Source organism: Plecotus auritus (genome assembly GCF_963455305.1).
Source record: "Plecotus auritus genome assembly, chromosome: 1".
NCBI lineage: Eukaryota > Metazoa > Chordata > Mammalia > Chiroptera > Vespertilionidae > Plecotus > Plecotus auritus.
In genome coordinates, this window is record NC_137770.1 from 70,681,867 (window position 1) to 70,701,022 (window position 19,156).

General features: G+C 37.9%; 1 protein-coding gene across 3 annotated transcripts in view; it reads left to right on the forward strand.

Annotated features, from left to right (window-relative positions):
- Nucleotides 1-19,156, forward strand: part of TTBK2 (tau tubulin kinase 2) — a 164,055-nt gene that overhangs the window by 68,087 nt on the left and 76,812 nt on the right. For all 3 annotated transcript variants that reach the window (XM_080674760.1, XM_080674759.1, XM_080674761.1), the window contains 3 exons: nt 7,694-7,767; nt 12,854-12,994; nt 15,207-15,311. In XM_080674760.1, the coding sequence (XP_080530886.1) occupies nt 7,694-7,767; nt 12,854-12,994; nt 15,207-15,311 (320 nt within the window). The remainder of the gene's footprint in view (nt 1-7,693; nt 7,768-12,853; nt 12,995-15,206; nt 15,312-19,156) is intronic.

The window sequence follows — 19,156 nt, forward strand, 5'->3', positions numbered from 1 at the left end:
TTGATAGATATGTATTTGTTGTTCATAATTTTTATCTTTACCTTTTTCTTCTTCTTCCTCTTCTTAAAGAATACCCTTCAGCATTTCATATAATACTGGTTTGGCGGTGATGAACTCCTTTAGCTTTTTCTTGTCTGTGAAACTCTTTATCTGCCCTTCAATTCTGAATGATAGCTTTGCTGGGTAGAGTAATCTTGGTTGTAGGTTCTTGCTATTCATCACATTGAAAATTTCTTGCCACTCCCGTCTGGCCTGCATAGTTTCTGTTGAGAAGTCAGCTGACAGTCGTATGGGTGCTCCCTTGTAGGTAACTAACTGTTTTTCTCTTGCTGCTTTTAATATTCTCTCTTTGTCTTTTGCTCTTGGCATTTTAATTATGATGTGTCTTGGTGTGGTCCTCTTTGGATTCCTTTTGTTTGGGGTTCTGTGCGCTTCCTGGACTTGTAAGTCTATTTCTTTCACTAGGTGGGGGAAGTTTTCTGTCATTATTTCTTCAAATAGGTTTTCAGTATCTTGCTCTCTCTCTTCTTCTGGCACCCCCATAATTCTGATGTTGGTATGCTTGAAGTTGTCCCAGAGGCTCCTTACACTATCTTCATATTTTTGGATTCTTTTTGCTTTTTGATTTTCCGGTTGGGTGTTTTTTGCTTCTTTGTATTTCAAATCTTTGATTTGATTCTTGTGATCCTCTAGTCTGCTGTTGGATCTCTGTACATTATTTTTTATTTCAGTCAGTGTATGCTTGATTTCTAGTTGGTCCTTTTTCATATCCTTGAGGGTCTTGCTAAATTTATCGGCCTTTTCTAGAAAATTCTTGAAAAACCTTATAACCGTGGTTTTGAACTCTATATCCAGTCGTTTGCTTTCCTCCATTTCTTTCATTTGTGACCTGTTTCTTTGTCTCCACATTTTGACTGCTTCCCTGAGTTGATAGAGTGGCTTTGTGTGCTAGGTGTCCTATAGGGCCCAGTGGCTCAGCCTCCCCAGTTTCCTGAGGTGGACACTCTTGGTGCACCCCTTTGTGGGCTGTGTGCACAGTCTTGTTGTAGTTAAGCCTTGATTGTTGTTGGTATCACTGGGAGGAATTGACCTCCAGGCAAGCTGGCTGTGAGGATCAGCTGTGTCTACGATGGGAGGACTTCTGTGCTGGAGACACCCTTATGGGGCAAGCCTTGCTTCAGTGGGGCTTTGGTGCTCACTGAGTCTTCCCCCTGAGTGTGTCCCTTATGGATCTGAGGAGTTGTAATCTGGATGGTCCTACTCTGACCCCTGGGTACACTGGTTCTTGGATCTCCAAGGAGGTGCAAATTTAACCTCTGCCTGAGGCCACCCAGCAGGAGCTACGGACATATCTGCAGATTCCTCTTCTTTGTTTGGGTTTTGGAGGTGCCCAGATGAGGCCCAACTGTGAAGCAGTGCAAGCTGCTGTGGGGCATTGGGCCTTGTTTTAGATGTTCTGGGTCTCTCTGACTCAGCTGCAGTTTGTTAGGTAAGTTTAGATTTCAAAGGACCAGGCCATTCATATGCAAAAGCTTCTGCACACAGCTTGGATGGGGCAGAGTCTCAGGGCAGAGCAAACAGCAATAGCTTCACGTCAGCCCTACCCTAAGAGGCCCCCGGGTCTCAGTGTCCCGCGGTAATCGCTGCAAGCACCTCTGAGAGAAAGCCGCCCTCGAGTTTTGCCCGCTGCCAGACAGTCCAGTTTTTCCCCGTATGAGTCTGGGTCCCCAGAGTCTCGCCCAGAACTGGAGTTCAGAGCAGTCGGGAGCTTGTGTCTCCCTCCCGCTTTAGACAGCCGCGTACTCAGTTGCCAGCCCTCTCCATGCGCGCCTCCGTACCTCTGCACTTTACTTCCGCAGCTCCTCTGAGTCTCAGTGTGCTTTTCTCTTCCCTTCTAGTTGTAGAATTTCCACTTAGCCAGCCTTCCTATGGTTCTGGATGATGTCCGTTTTGTCTTTTAGTTGTAGTTTTAAAATGGTTGTACAAGGCAGCAAGTTCAGGTGTTTACCTATGCCACCATCTTGGTTTCTCCTATTCTGCCTTTTAAAGCTTAATTTGAAATCTTTCCTATTCCTTAAATTTTCACTTTCAGTATTTGAACCTTCCTCATATTTTATGTGGATTATTGCATTAACCTCCTAATTGATCTTCCTGCTTTCATCTCCTCCACAAATCAGCATCTAATGGTGAATAGTATTACCTTTCTAAAACACAGGCCAAATCATGTACTCTATGCTTGAAAACCTTTGAACTACCCATCTCCCCCACCCATTATCTAATAATGAGTCAAACCTGAGCTCCTTTATGTGGCATACAAGACTTCAGTTACTTTTCGTGTCTCAGCATGCCCCTACTTCAGCCCACCTTTTAACCCTTATCCATCCCTCTAGCCTACTAAATCATCTTTCATAGGTATTTGAATCCTTCAGACTTTGTGGGTATCCTCTTAAATGCTCTTCTTATCTTATACATTTAAAATCTAGTGATTTAACTCTCATGAAAGTTTCATCAATAAAATGTTCAAATCTATCCATAGTAATTTGCTCATCATACTATATTACAATATTTTGTTTACATATCTGGGCCATGAACTCCTTGAGGACATGGATCTTAATTTATCTTGTATTTCTATTGCCTACTTTAGTACTTGGCACACAGTAGGTCTTCTTGTCTGTATTTTGTCACAGTCTTTATTTCCCTTTTAGTTTTAAAATTTATTGACAGGGTGTTACTTCAAAACTCACTTCAATTGATTATGTCATAATGATTCAGAAGAGAGGCTCTAGAATCAAACTGCTCCATCATTTTCCAGCTGTGGGTTCTTGGACAAAGTACTTAACCTCACTAAGCTTCTATTTTTACATCTGAAAAATAAGGATAATAAGAATACATTATTAAGTTGTGAGGATCAAATGCATGTAAAGCACTTAATATAATGCCTGGCATAGTATGCTTGCCTACTATGCATGTTTTCTTAGCAATTATTATTTCTATTAATTTTTTTTCATTCACAAATATTGATTGAGCATTTCACTATTTGCTAGATATGGTGGTAGGTACCAGAACAAATAGTTATGGTCCCTGTACTCATGGAGTGATAACTTAATTTGTACTAATTATTACAAAAGTTTTTTTAACGGTGGCTCCATGGCTGGGTTGCTCAGTTGGTTAGAGTGTCAACCTGATATGCCAAGGTTGTGGGTTCAATTCTCGGTCAAGGCACATATAAGAATCAACCAACGAATGCATAAATAATTGGCAGGCACAACAAATGGATGTCTCTCTTGCAGATCAATTAAAAAAAAAATACACAAACCACATAATTGCTCTAAGTGGTGGTGAAGTTGCTATTCCAATTAAATTGTAGTTTTGCCCTGGCTGATTTGGCTCAGTGGATAGAACATCAGCCTGTGAACTGAAGGGTCTCAGGTTTGATTCCAGTCAAGAGCACATACCTTGGTCCTAGCCGGTTTGGCTCAGTGGATAGAGCATCAGCCTGTGGACTGAAGGGTCCCAAGTTTGATTCTGGTCAAGGGCACATGTCCAGATTGCAGGCTTGACCCCCAGTAGGGGGCATGCAGGAGGCAGCCAATCAGTGGTTCTCTCTCATCATTGATGTTTCTATCCCTCTCCCTCCCTATCTGAAATCAATAAAAATATATTTTTTTAAAAAAAAGCTCATACCTTGGTTCCAGGCTCAATTCCCGAGCAGGAGGCAACCACAGTGTTTCTATCTCTCTGTCTCTCTCCCTCCCTTCCACTATCTCTAAAAATTAATGGAAAAAATATCCTTGGGTAAGGATTAACATAAATTGTTGTTTCTTCATGCTTCCAAAAATTTGAACATATTTATTGAGCTAACTCTATTGAGTAGTTTCATTAATTGCACATATAGGAAATAGAATAGTAGTACATTATGCCATAAAGTATGAGATAAGAACTCATCAAACTCTTACCTAAAGCAATAAAGATCTATCAGTGAATCCTAGAAAATTTGCTACTGACTTTGTGTTTTGGTTGCTCAATAAGGGTATACAGTTTATATGTTGTGTTTTTTTCTTTTTAAAAGTAGTGTGGTTTTAGTATCAAGAGATAAATAGTATTTTGGTATAACTTTATTATAAAGATATTTTAAAAAGAGCATTCCAAGAGGAGTTAAATCTGGTATAGCCTTTTGTTTTTAGGTGGTCGAAATGTTTTTGTAATAGAGACATTGCATTTATTTTATTTTTATATATCTTTATTGATTTCAGAAAGGAAGGGAGAGGGAGAGAGAAACATCAATGATGAGAGAGAATCATTGATTGGCTGCCCCCTTGACGCCCTCTGCTAGGGATCAAGCCTGAAACCTCCATTGACTGTGACCTTTTGGTTTATAGGTTGATGCTCAGCCACTGAGCCACACTGGCCAGGCTAGAGACATTGCATTTAAATGTTACATGATAAGAAGGTAGAATCTTGCAGAATCTATAATAAGAAAAGCATAATATGCTCATTAGACCAGATAGCCGAACGACCTTCTGCACATCTTTCCAGACGAAGCCGCGTCAGCAGGGGCCGAGACAGAGGCAGTTGGGGCGATCAGACAGGCAGGGGAGCAGTTAGGGGCAATCAGGCAGGCAGGCAGGCGAGCGGTTAGGAGCCAGCGGTTCTGGATTGCGAGAGGGATGTCCAATGGCAGTCAAACATCCCCTGAGGGGTCCCAGATTGTGAGAGGGTGCAGGCTGGGCTGAGGACCGCCCCCCCCCCCTCCGTGCATGAATTTCGTGCACTGGGTGCACCGGGCCTCTAGTTGATAATAAGAGGAAAATACTTTTTAAATTATTTTTTAAATTGTTTCTATGAAGCTGAAGAAAAGAGTAAGTTGCTAATTGACCGTCATTTTATCCTTTCATTCTTCTACAATTTATAATTTTTCAAGCATGTAAAATACATATAAAGTGTTGAACATATATTGTACCCATAGTGAATTATTTTTCCCATTGCACCTATTCTTTCTTTTCAACAAAGCACAAAGAACGAGAGAACAATGTGATAACCCAGATGCCAAAGAGTGTGGGATTATTAACTAAACATGTCTGGATTGTATTTATATTTTAAGTCAGTCAGTGGACAAACTTTTTTGACTGTTAATATATAGTTTTCATTAGTCTACCAAATCTTGCCCTTCTAGCTCTTGGTCTGTGACTTCCTCAAGCTTCTTCAAAGATTGTCTCATATTCCATTTACTCTTGAACCCATTGCAGACTGGCTCCTGCCCCTTCTACTCATTAGTGACCGCCTAATTTTTTATGTTAATTAGCACTTCTGAGCCCTTCTATAGCTCTTGTCATCAGCCACTTCCACCTCAAAATGCTCTTCTCTTTTGGTTTCTGTGATAACCCTTTCTCATCATTTCCTCTACCTTTCAGGCTATTACTCTGTTTCTTTCATGGACAATTTTGTTTTTTTATTATGCAGGCAATCCTCGGGTTACATCGAACTCGACATACGTTGTTCCGTGGTTATGTCGCCATCTCCCATTTATTTATAAAAAAAAAAGTTCCATCATTTCGACATATGTACACATGTGCATTATGTTTTTTATTATTTATTTACCACAAGTAAAGGCCAGGAATTGTTATCTTTCTTTTAAATGTTTTTTTACTGTTTCACTTCATTACTGCTGTGTATGTGCTCCATGTGAGTGACGTAGGTGCTTATGTAGGTGGGTTCCGACTTACGGCAAAAATCACATTACATCGTGCCATGGGATCAGATCTCCGATGTAACCCGAGGACCTACTGTACTTTAAAATTGCATATTCTATAAGTAGAGGCCTGGTGCATAAAATTCGTGCATGGGTAGGGGCCTTCCTTCCCCCTGCTGCCAGCTGCCATCTGGGGCTTTCCTTCCCCAGCTACCAGCTGCTGGCTGGAGCCTTCCTTGGTTCCGTGCTGCCCCCAGTGGTCAGCGCATGTCATAGCCAGCGGTTGAACTCCCAAGGGGAAAATTTGCATATTAGCCTTTTATTATATATGATTCTGCTCTTAGGTTTCTTTTCTTTATCCTTTCAACTAGACAATCTTCTGTCTATGTTTGTAGTTCCAAGTACCTTCCATTAGCTGATGGTTTCCCAATGTATTTCTGGAGCTCAGTTTTTGCACTCAGTACCAGGCTTGAAATTACAGTGTCTACTGAATTCAGCTGGTTACCTTCAAACTCCACATTCTAACATCTCTGAACTTCTATACAACCTACTTTCTATATCCTCTTATTTTGGTACAACATTTTATTTAGTTGTACCAATTTCTAGTAAAAAATCTACATCTTTAATATCTCTCGGATTTCTCTTATTTTTTCTCTCTACTCTAATACTTAAGATTTAAAACCTTATTCTCTCTCTTGGGAAATTGTAACTATCCCCAGAGTGACCTTTCTGCCTCCTGAAGTAGACTCTCTCTATAGTCCATCCTTCTTATTGCCATCATAGCAATGTTCTAAAATGCAAAGTTTGAAGCAGGGGTCCTCAAACTTTTTAAACAGGGGGCCAGTTCACTGTCCCTCAGACCGTTGGAGGGCCTGACTATAGTTTAAAAAAAGAACTATGAACAAATTCCTATGCGCACTGCGGGCCCGGGACGAGTCGGCTGCTAAGCAGGACAGGCAGCGGCACCCGGCGGGCCAGATAAATGTCCTCGGTGGGCTGCATGTGGCCCGCGGGCCGTAGTTTGAGTACGCCTGGTTTGAAGTGTGTTTTTCCTTATCTTAAATATAGATGCATCCCCAGCAGTAGTTTTCAGATGTTCATCCATGGTCCATCTGCTTTTGGATCATTTAGAAAACTTATGAAAAACTCATGTCCTATATCTTCCCCTACAGATTCTGAGTCAGTACAGAGTTCAGGAATCTTTAAAACATTTCCCAAATTATTTTAGTAAGCAGGCAGGGTTGGAAAATATTGTCCTATTCATGTGGTTCAGATTCCTTATCACGGAGTCCAAGACTGCTCAGGGTCTGACACCTGCCTGCTTCTTCGGTGCCATCTCTTTTTGTTTTTCCTCTTGTTTTCACTGTGTTCCAGCCAGATTCTCTCTTCTGGCTCTGGAACCTATCAGTCTTGATCCTCTTTTAAAACCTTTGTTTGCTTTTGTTGAATCAGAGCCAGGACCCTAGATTTCTACCTGTTCCACCTCTGCTTCCCTCTGTACCCTAGGCAGCACCTCCTTGGATTTTACGTGTGGAATTCAGGTTGAAAACCACTGAGCTAATTCAAATCAGTGAGGTCAGAAAAGGGACTCACTGACAACTTACAATGGTGAATGGCAAGCCATATCTAAAATTCAGAATTTATATTCCTAATAAAATTATTTATTTCTCTTCTATACTTTCATATATATAATGTCTGGTCTGTTTGATCTGAAATGACCTCTTAATTCTTTCCTTCTTAAATAAATTATCACCCATTTGTTCCCTCATTCATTGTTTATTTATTCGTTCAATAAACATTTATTTGAATACATAAGGAGCACTGTAGGATTTGGGGGGAGGTATGTAGAAAATTTGAACAATACAAATTCTCTATCCTTTAAGGTTCATAGGTCCTTTATATTCAATCATAAAATTCTATACAAAAAAAACAAATTATTAATTTTTAGAAGATAAACTATAATATAACCTTTTCCACTGTTTTCTTTTTTTTTTCCCCCTCCAGGGAAAGACCATGTTTGTAGATTTATTGGCTGTGGGAGGAACGATCGCTTCAATTATGTGGTCATGCAGTTGCAGGTAGGTTGCCTTGAAAATATATCTTAAAATCTTTCAGTTTTGATCAAAGTACCTAATTATAGTGGAAAATAATAACATTCTTGGTATGATATCAGAATGTTTTATATTATTCAGATGAAAATTTGTTTAAACACTCTTGATACAGATATTTCCAAAGAAGGAAGGGTTGTCTCAATTATTTTATTTTATTTTTTTTTATTTTTTTTTTTTTTAAATATATTTTATTGATTTTTTACAGAGAGGAAGGAAGAGGGATAGAGAGTTAGAAACATCGATGAGAGAGAAACATCGATTAGCTGCCTCCTGCACACCTCCTACTGGGGATGTGCCCGCAACCAAGTTACGTGCCCTTGACCGGAATCGAACCTGGGACCTTTCAGTCCGCAGGCCGACACTCTATCCACTGAGCCAAACCGGTTTTGGCTTGTCTCAATTATTTTAGTTGATTCATATCTTCACTGATTGTTGTCATTGCAGTTTTCAATCCTTACATGGATTGCTGGATATAATGTGAGTCTTGCCCAGTCCCTATCCCCTGCCTTTCTACCCTTTGTTACCTTAAGGATCTGGTTTTCCATTTATGTGCTCAAGTACCAACCTGACCTGCTTAAAAATTTAAGCACTAGTTGAGATAGAAGAGAAATGCTAGTCCTCTTTCTTTTTTCATCTTTTAACATTGTTGTCTCTGTTCCCTATCCTTCAAATGAGAAGTGGAGTTGGATTGGGGCAGCAGAGAGAAGTTCAGAAGGGGAATATTGGAGTAATGACTGCAGCAGGGAGAAGAGGGACCCATCCCCTTCTCTCTGACACTACCTCTGTCCTGAAAACACACACAACTCTGAACTGTAGTCACCCTCAAAGGATAAAAGCTTGGTTCACCTTGCTGCCTAAGTTAGAGATCGCAAGGTTTTCTTTCATCTGTGGCAAAATCTGTTTTGGGCATTTGGTTCTTTTCTTTCAACTTAATAACTACATAACAGTGATTTCAGAGACATGGGTCCTGGCCTTAAGTGTTTCCTCTTCTCCTCAGAAGGCTTTTCTTGCTTCCATCAGCTGTCCTTCAGCATTTGAGTTAGATGTAAAGATATTAATATCTCTGTAGACTTAGAGTGTTTAAGTCATATGTTTCACTATCTCTTGAGCCAGCACAGGTTTATAAATTCTTTGGTTAATCTCTTCCCACCCACCCGCCAACCCCACCTTCCCTCTCAGATTCAACAGTCTCTTCCTTGCTTCTATGTCTCTAGATCTATTTTGTTCATCAGTTTATTTTGTTCATTAGAGTCCACATATGAGTGAGATCATGTGATACTTGTTTTTCTCTTATTGGCTTATTTCACTTAGCATCATACTCTCCATGTCCCTCTATGCTGTTGCAAAGGGTAAGAGCTCCTTCTTTGTTACTGCTGCATAGTATTGCATGGTGTAAATGTACCACAGCTTATTTATCCACTCATTAACTGATGGGCACTTGGGCTGTTTCCAGATCTTAGGTATTGTAATAACACTGCTATGAACATAGATGTGCATATATTCTTTCTGATTGGTGTTTTGCGTTTCTTAGGATATATTCCTAGAAGGGGGGTCACTGGGTCAAAAATTCTTTAAAGAGCACTCCATCAGCTATTAAGTTATCTTGAGGAAGGACAACATTTCCTACAGGAAGGACAGGACTAATACTTGATTCTTTTATTTACCAGTATTCAGAATAGTTGGTTGGTTCCCTAATATTTTCCAAAGGGGAATAACTAGCCCTCTCTTTTTAAAAAATATAATTATGGCCCAGCCAGTGTGGCTCAGGAACCAAGAGGTCAGGGTTCGATTCCCAGTCAGGGCACATGGCCGTGTTGTAGGCTCAATCCCCAGAAGGGGACGTGTAGGAGGCAGCTGATCGATAATGTTTCTCACCAATGTTTCTATCTCTCTATCCCTCTCACTTCCTTTCTCTCTCAAAATGAATAAAAACATATTTTTTTAATTCTTAAAATATATATAATTATGAATTCATAGATTTATCATGATCTGTGTCTTTCAATCATTGTTTTTCTTTTCAATGTTCAAATTGGCCCATCTTTGGCTACCAGAACTTTCTTCAAGTTGTATCCTGATTCATTTTGACAGTACTAGACTGCAACATTCTTTGATAGCATCCTTACTTTCTGGTATAAAATTGTGTACCTGGCTCTTTCTGTATAATTTATGCTTTAAGTAAGAGAAAATATATCATGGTTTATGTTCATATTTCCAATTCAAGTTTTTGGTAATAGAATTGCTACTGCCCTCTTTGATTTTATATTGTGAGGTTCAGGGACATCAAAGTGCATCTCTTTACTCTTATGCAACTTTTTAAAATATGTAGATAAAATTATATGATTGGGATTTACATGAAAATAATGCATTGTATGTGTGTGGGGAAGGGAGAGGAGGGTATGTGCTGCTGGGGAGTAGTAGATAACATATGAGGGTTAGTTATATTATTTTCTCTCCCTTTAAGTATGTTTCAAATTCTTAATAATTAATTATATTTGTATTTTTATTAGGACCATGTTAAATTTATAGAATTAGTTAGGAATAAATGAATTTACTTTTTTATTCAATAATATTCCATGGGGAGAGAAACATAAAAAAGTAATAATAATAATAATATTTACTCCATATTACTGTGTATAAAGGTTTTTATATGGCTGCATATTAGTCAGTGAGATGACTGTACCATGATTTATTTAATCTTTCATTTATTGATGGATATATAGGTTGTTTTCAATTTGTCTTCCTAACAAATAATAACCACTTGTAGTATATACTCTGAAGTATAGGGTGAGGCAAAAATAGGTTTTCATTTGTTCATATGGAAAATGATACAATAATTAATAAATAATATACGAAAAACTTTCACATACTCATAACTGTAAACCTTTTTTTTTCCCCACCCTTCATAATTTACTGGCTCAAACCTGCATGTATTTACCATGCTAATAACTCTTTCCTCATATGCCACACTTGTACTTATATTTTTAATTTTTTTAAATATATATATATATATATATATTTTTTATTGATATTTTACAGAGAGGAAGGGAGAGGGATAGAGAGCTAGAAACATTGATGAGAGAGAAACATCGATCAGCTGCCTCCTGCACACCTCCCACTGGGGATGTGCCCGCAACCAAGGTACATGCCCTTGACCGGAATCGAACCCGGGACCCTTCAGTCCGCAGGCCGACACTCTATCCACTGAGCCAAACCGGTTGCGGCTGTACTTATATTTTTAGATTCTGTTATTTGATGCCTTAGGTATACATTTAAAAGGATTTAAGCCCAACCTACATGGCTCAGTGGCTGAATGTCTGAGGTCACAGTTTGATTCCGGTCAGAGCACATGCCCCGGCTGTGGGCTCAATTCCCAGTAGGGGATGTCTAGGAGGCAGCTGATCAATGATTGTCATCATTGATGTTTCTGTCGCTCTCTCCCTCTCCCTTCCTCTCTGTAATCAATAAAAACATCTTAAAAATGAAGTATCTTTTAAAAAATTAAAAAATAAAAGGATTTAAAATTATTACTGATATCATAAGTTTAATTGATTTCTTTTTTTTAAAAGACATGTTTTTATTGATTTTTTATTAGAGAGAGAGGAAGGGAGAGAGGGATAGAGAGATGGGAATCGAACCATGACCTCCTGGTTCATAGGTTGACGCTCAACCACTGAGCCATGCCCACCGGGCTAATTGATTTCCTTTCAAAAGCTTTTATGGTGGTGGAAATTGTTTATAAATGAAGTTTAGTATTAGGTATATTTTTGGCAATGAAAATACTGATTTTTGAAGAAAAATTTATTGGAATGCTAATAAAGGTTATTAGATACTCTCATGGGATTATAAAAGTTGTTCTAGATTATCACTTATTTTACATTTGCTAAGGATATAGAGAACAACAAATTCTCCTAACATTAAAAAAAAAAAAAAGATAACTACCAATTGGTGCTGTGGGAAAACTGCATTTTTAAAGAAGGTATGTAGTATGAAAGGTCCCTGACATTCTGGTAAATTTTCGATTCTTAGTTTACTTGAGTACTATTTAATATTTTATTTCAAATAGGTACTTAAATAACTTAAGATTTTATTACTTTTTCAAAAGTGAACCAACTGTCTTTAGTTGAGGTGATGGTGTTAGTGGTATTAATCCTAAACATATACTACAAAATTTTGGGAATAGGGAGATTGGGATATTTAAATTTCCTTGAGATATAGGGGCCAGTTTCCATTCTTTGGGAGGTAGAACTGCAGCATTGTAACCCATTCATCTCATCAGATTTGGTTGTTACCTAGGCTATAAGGAACCTTCTGGTGAAATAGTACTGTGAAGTGGAAAAAGAACACTTTGGAATCTGGCAGACTTAGATTTGAAAGACAACTTTACCTTAACAGTTTAACATTATTTAAACTCTCTGAGCCTCAGTTTCCTCATCTGTGAAACAGAAATGACAACTTCGATTCAGGGTGCAGTGAGAATTAAATGCAATCATTAATGTAACATATCTGTCACAGGTTAGATACATTCATTGCTTTTATATACTGCTAGAAGTAATTGAGTGTTTCATAGCATTTTTGTTCACAGTAACAATAATTAGCATATATTCAGTACCTACTGTTTGCCAGACAGTATTTTAAACACTTTTTTAATCCTCACAAAACACTGGCCCCATTTTATATGGAAACTGTGACAAAAATTAAGTGGTTTGTATGGAAATATATGTTAGGCAGTAATAAGGAATTAATGATAATATATATATTTATATATATATAATCTTTTAAAATAATCAAGACTATATTTTGTTATGACATCAGAAACAAAGGGAATTGTGAGTTGGAAACAAAAATGTTAAAAAACTGGTTATTCTTAAGTTTGTCTGAAATGTTAATGTATTACCGTAACAGAATCTCTTCTCTTGAGTGAAAGAATCATGATTTGGGTAAAATCCTTGCTATTTCAGTAAAAACATTTTTAATGATAAATGGATAATTCCCCATCTTTTCTTATAACATAACTTTAGTACCATATTTGAAAGTGTTTATTTGGTTTCCATAGGGTCGGAATCTGGCAGATCTACGCCGTAGCCAGTCCCGGGGCACATTCACTATTAGCACTACTCTTCGGCTGGGTAGACAGATTCTGGAGTCTATTGAGAGCATCCATTCTGTGGGATTCTTGCACCGAGACATCAAACCGGTAGGGGGCCGTTTCCAGCCAGAGCACAGAATGCGTTTGCTCAGTACTCTTAATCTTAAAATGGGACACAATAACTTACAAGTGTAGCTTTCTATATTATATGCAAGATAATATTTTAATTTCTGTAGCAGAAATGTAACTGGAAGCAAAATATAACTTGCCTCTTCATTAAAAAAAAAAAAAGATAATTACACACTACAACTTATATTCAAGAGCTTTTCTCCTACAATGAAAATGTTGTTCAATAGCCAAATTAAAAATGACTAATGCTTGGCTATTATTATTATGTATGTTAACATTGCCATATTACTTAGCTTTATACCTAAATTGATAGTTATTCTTTGGATTTCTTTTTCCTAGTATTGGTTACAAATATTTACAAAAGTGTTTTTAGATATTGTCATGATGTTCTTTTGAACTATTTTTTATTTTTTTTATTTGAGTTGTGGCTAGGAAAGAATTCAGGGCAAAGAATTAAACTATCAGAGTTTATTTAAAAAGACACAGAGGTAAAATAAGTGAGTGGTAGAAGAAATGGGCTCAGGAACCAAGTTACAGAGGCAAAAGAAGGGTCCTTGGAGTTTAGGAGAGAGGAAGGTGAAGGTAACATGCCTGGGGAAGAAGATGGAAGGCACAGGCATGCTCCCGAGAGGGAGAATACCTGAACTACTTTTAAGTAATAAATTATACTTATAAGAAACTATTTAGCCCTAGCCAGTTTGACTTGTTGGCTAGACCATAGGCCTGCAGACTGGAAGGTCCTGAGTTTGATTCCAGTTGAGGGCACATGCCCAGGTTGCGGGCTTGATCTCCAGTAGGGGTCGTGCAGGAGGCAGCCGGTCAATGATACTCTCTCATCATTGATGTTTCTATCTCTCTCTCCCTCTCCCTTTCTCACTGATCAATAAAAATATATTATATATATAAAAAGAAACCATCAATTTTGAAATATTACTTTTTTCTTCTGAGTATTACAGTGGCAATATATAGTACTTTTTCCCCTATTGTTTTTCTTAGATACTATCATTTCCATAACTGTGAAATATACTTTTTTATTTTTCCTTCTCATTTATTTATATATTTATACTTTTTAAGATATATTTTTATTGATTTCAGAGAGGAAGGGAGAGGGAGAGAGAAATAGAAACATCAATGATGAGAGAGAATCATTGATTGGCTGCCTCCTAAACACCCCCCACCAGGGATCTATCTGCAACCCGGGCATGTACCCTTGACCAGAATCGAACCCGGGACCCTTCAGTTCACAAGGCCGATGCTTTATCCACTGAGCCAAACCAGTTAGGGCCTTCTCTCTCTCTCTCTTTTTTTATTTTATTGCTCACAAGGGGAATGACCCATTTTGGAAATACCGTGTTTACTATAAATTTTTCATTTTTGGTGCAGTTGAAAATTACACCATCTGTTGCTACTTGATTTCTAAAATTAGTTTACATGAAAATGGCAACTAAAAGTAACATGATTGAATCAGACTTAATGAAATGTAGATTTCTTTGGCTTTTATTTCTATGACAAACTAAATGTCATTATTTGAGAACTGGTGATGAAGAGCTTCCATTTTTATCAGAAAGTTCCCGAAGTAGAATTTTAAAATTTTATTTTAAATTTTTTTAAAAATAAAAGCTAACAATTCTGTGACAATTTGACTTTTGCTTTTATAAATTCTCTTGTTTACATACCCATCTTTGCAAGTTTGTGGTCATTTAACATTACATTCATTTTTACTTATGGAAGAATTCAAAGTATATTTTCCTTAAGTCTGTTTTGAATTGTTTCCTTAAATTGCATCTTAATTTTTACACTTAGTGAAATTCAGCTTTAGGATATTCATTTACATTTCTGAGCTATGTGTTTGATTTTACCCACTCCTAGTTCTTTCCATTTTAAAAATTAAGGATTGGGTTTTCATTTAGGCAGTGGCTTAGAGGAAGTTAGAGTTCTGATTTCAGTGAAGTCAGTGTTGTGTTGTATACAATTTTATACAGTCGCTTAAATCTTTGTTGCTCAAAGTTCACCTGATCATAGGCATTAATAGAACCCACAATGAAATTTACAGTAAACATAATTGGCTAGAATAGTGTATTTGAGACATGTGTGCTGTATAGAATTTAAGTAGAAGAATTAGAATATAGAAAGGATAATATATAAGGACTAATTATAAGAATATGTATATTTTCCTTCTTTATTTTTCTAGTCGAACTTCGCCATGGGTCGCTTTCCTAGTACATGTAGGAAGTGTTACATGCTCGATTTTGGCTTGGCTCGACAGTTTACTAATTCCTGTGGTGACGTCAGACCAGTAAGATTTTTCATGTTATTAAATATTTGAGACTTAACCTATTACTTATTATATCACTCTATTTAAAGGAATGCTAATTATGTATCAGAAAGGATGTGATTCAAGAAGTAGCATACATATTTATGATTAAATCATAGAAATTAGTTAATTATTCCACTATTGAAAGTTGTAGATTTTGAAAAAATATATTAGACACAGATTTAGAGTTGTCTTGTACTAAGATCACAAATTAGCCCTTTAGGATCAGTGGTCTTTTTTTGCAGTCCAAAGCTCTTTTTACATACTACGGTTCTTCTATTTCAGTTATTGTACTTTTCATATCCATTTGATTCTTTTAAAAAATTTCTCTTTATTGATATTCTTTATTTGATACGATGTTGTCATACTTTCCTTACTTCTGTTATCAAGCATTCCTTTAGTTCTGTGAAGATATTTATAATGGCTAGTTTGAAATCTTTTATTGTTAAATCCAACATATCTAATCACTCTCACAGACAATTTCTGTTGCCTGCTTTTTTTTTTTTTAATGTATGGGAGATAATTTTGTTGTTTCTTTGCATACCTTATAATTTATTTTTATTGGAAACTGGACATTTTAGATAATATGCTGTAGCAGTTCTGGGTACTGGTCCCCCCTTCCAGGGCTTGTTATTATGTGCTTGTTTATTTGTTTAGTAAATGTATTACTTTAGTGAAATCTGTTTTTTCCATTCCCCACCCCCAAAACACAGTGTTAATTTCCACTAATTGATTGCTCTATTGTTTACAACAGTGCTGTAGGGCACAAATTCCTTGACAAAGTAAGAAAAGTGTGCCTCCTAAAATGGAATAGTTCCCCCCCCCTTTTTTTTAAAGGAATTTATTGAAGTGACATTGATTAATAAAATTATACAGGTTTCAGATGTACAATTCTATAATACATCATCTGTATATTGTATTTTGTGGTCACCACCCCAAATCAAGTCTCCTTCCACCACGGTTTATTTCCCCTTTACTCTCTTCTTCCTCTCCCCAGCCCACTTTCCTTCTGGCCATCACCACACTGATGTCTGTGGCTTTGGGTTATGCATATATGTTCTTTGACTAATCCCTTCACCTACTTTCATCCAGTCCCTCAGGCCACTCCCCTCTGACAGCTGTCAGTCTATTCTATGTATCCATGCCTCTGTTTCTATTTTATTAGTTGATTTTGTTCATTAGATTCCATATATAAGTGAAATCTTATTGTTACAGAAAACCGGAGAAGAACCAAGCAATACTTAGAGAGATGGAGTTACATTTATTACGTGTGGGTCCAGAGGAGGCCTCTCAAATTCTGGGCCCCAACATGGAGAAATTTTCCCTATTTATATGTTTTTACCTTCTTTGTCTCCCAAATATGGGGTGTTTCCGGCCCCCTTTGCAAGTTCTTAAAGAGCCCCTATGTGCTGGGGCCTTGATACCTCAACCAAAGGCTTGGCCTGGTGCCAGCACTGATAATTTCCTCTGGGGAAGGTTTAATGGTCTCTCTGAAGTGGGAGTAGTCTTATTTTCCTTATTATTTAAGCAAGCAAGCATTTACAGAAGCCAAATAGCAGGGTTAAAATTTCAAACAACAGTTTTTATATAAGATGGATGCTTAAATATGGTACTTGTCTTTCTCTGACTGGCTATTTCACTTAGCATAATACTCTCCAGGTCCATCCATGCTGTCACAAAAGGTAAGATTTTCTTCTATTTTAAGGCCAAGTAGTATTCCAGACTTCAGAACTTCAGAGGGAAGGTGCGGGAGGGTGGGAGGGAAGAGACCAAAGAACTTGTATGCATATATGCATAACCCATGGACACAGACAATAGGTTGGTGAAGGCTGGGGTCAGGTGGTGAGGGCAGGTTAGAAGGGGTCAATGGTGGGGAAAAAGACATATGTAATATTTTCAACAATAAAGATTTAATTTTAAGAAATGATGAGAGAGAATCATCGATTGGCTGCCTTCTGCACGCCCCCCACTGAGGATTGAGCCCGAAACCCGGGCATGTGCCTTGACCAGGAATTGAACAGTGACCTCCTGGTTCATAGGTTGACGCTCAATCTCTGAACCATGCCACTTGGGCTGCTTCCAAATCTTGGCTATTGTAAATAACGCTGCAGTGAACATAAGGGTGCATATATTCTTTCGAATTAATGTTTTGTGTTTCTTTGGATATATTCCCAGAAGTGGAATTACTGGGTCATGAGGCAGTTCCATTTTTAATTTTTTGAGGAAACTTCATACTGTTTTCCACAGTGTCTGCACCAGTCTGCATTCCCACCAGCAGTGCACGAGGGTTCCATTTTCTCCATGTCCTTGCCAATATTGTTGATTGTTGATTTATTGATGATAGCCATTCTGACTGGTGCAAAGTGGTATCTCATGTGGTTTTAATTTGAGGTCAGAGTTTGATATTTGTTCTGACCTCAGGTGGACTCCTGTCATCTGTCTTATTCTCCTTGTTCTCCCCTGGAAAGCCTATAGTCTAGGCTGTATCTTCATTAGATCCACCAATCTCCTCCCAGTTTCCTTTGCTACAACCTCCACTATTTTTGAAAGGTGTCTTGGGTTTAAACTTAACTGTTGCATATGAAACAATTTCCTTTAGGAAGAGATTAAGAGTTATCTCTTTTTCATGGACATAGACAACAGTGTAGTGATTGTGGTGGGGAGGGGTGGGTAGAGGTGGAAGAGGGCATAAATGGTGATGGGAAAAATAAAATACAATAATGAAGAGTTATCTCTTTTTGCCTTCTGCCCCTAGGCAAAATCTCTTAAAATCTCTGGATTTGAGGGTAAGGACTGTGCCTAGTTGTTCTCTAAGTGACTTATTCACTTTAGGAGCTGAGTCCTTTGGTTCAGTTGGGGGTAGCAGTCTGAAGTCCCTCAGCAAGGAATCACTGCCTCATGAGCCAAGAGAAGGGCAGTTGGGGTCCCATTATTCTCATCATACCACGTTCAAGGTAGAGCCTCTATTCCATAAGGGAAGGCTACCACAGTTGCCCAGGACTTAGCCTGCTCAGCAACAGACAGCTGGGAGAATATGAGAAATACTGAAGTCCTGCTTCTGTATGGGAAGTGGGGAAGGAGGGAGCCCTGTGTTCTTGGATGCAGCAGTCTGGAGTAGAGCCACCCTCACTGATCTCGAAAAGGGAATCAGTTTTGGTTCAGCTACCATAGACTTCTTGCCTTTCTTATTGAAGAATTTCAATAGGTTTTCCTAGACAGATGTTTCTTCATTTGTTATTTGCCCTAAGGACCATTTCCAGAGGCTTTAATTATTGTTGTTTGTTTTTTAAACATTTTTATTGATTTTAGAGAGGAAGAGAGAGAGAGAAAGAGAAAAACACCAATGAGGAGAATCATTGATCAGCTGCCTCCTGCACGCCCCCTCCTGGGGATCGAGCCCACAACCCTGGCATGTGCCCTGGACCAGAAATGAACCTGGGATTCTTCAGTCCAAAAGCCAACGCTTTATCCACTGAGCCAAACCGGCCAGGGCTTTAGTTGTTTTTTAAAATAATTTTCACCAGTTTTACTGGGCAATGGAACTCCTCATGTTGTCATACTGGTGTTTGTTCTCCCAGTATCGTTCTCATACTTGTGTCTTCCTTTTACCTTTAGTTTTGTTTTAGCTTGCTACTGATTGTGACTCTCATTCCTAGAAAATTGGTTGCACAGAAATTGAAACACTGGTTTTGAATGAGCTAACTATATAATAATAGTTGTATACAGAAATGTAAATTATATTTAAAATAAGGGCACATGAGAATTTAAATGTAAATTATATTTAAAATAAGGGCACATGAGAATTTAAGTGCCTAGAAATTATGAGA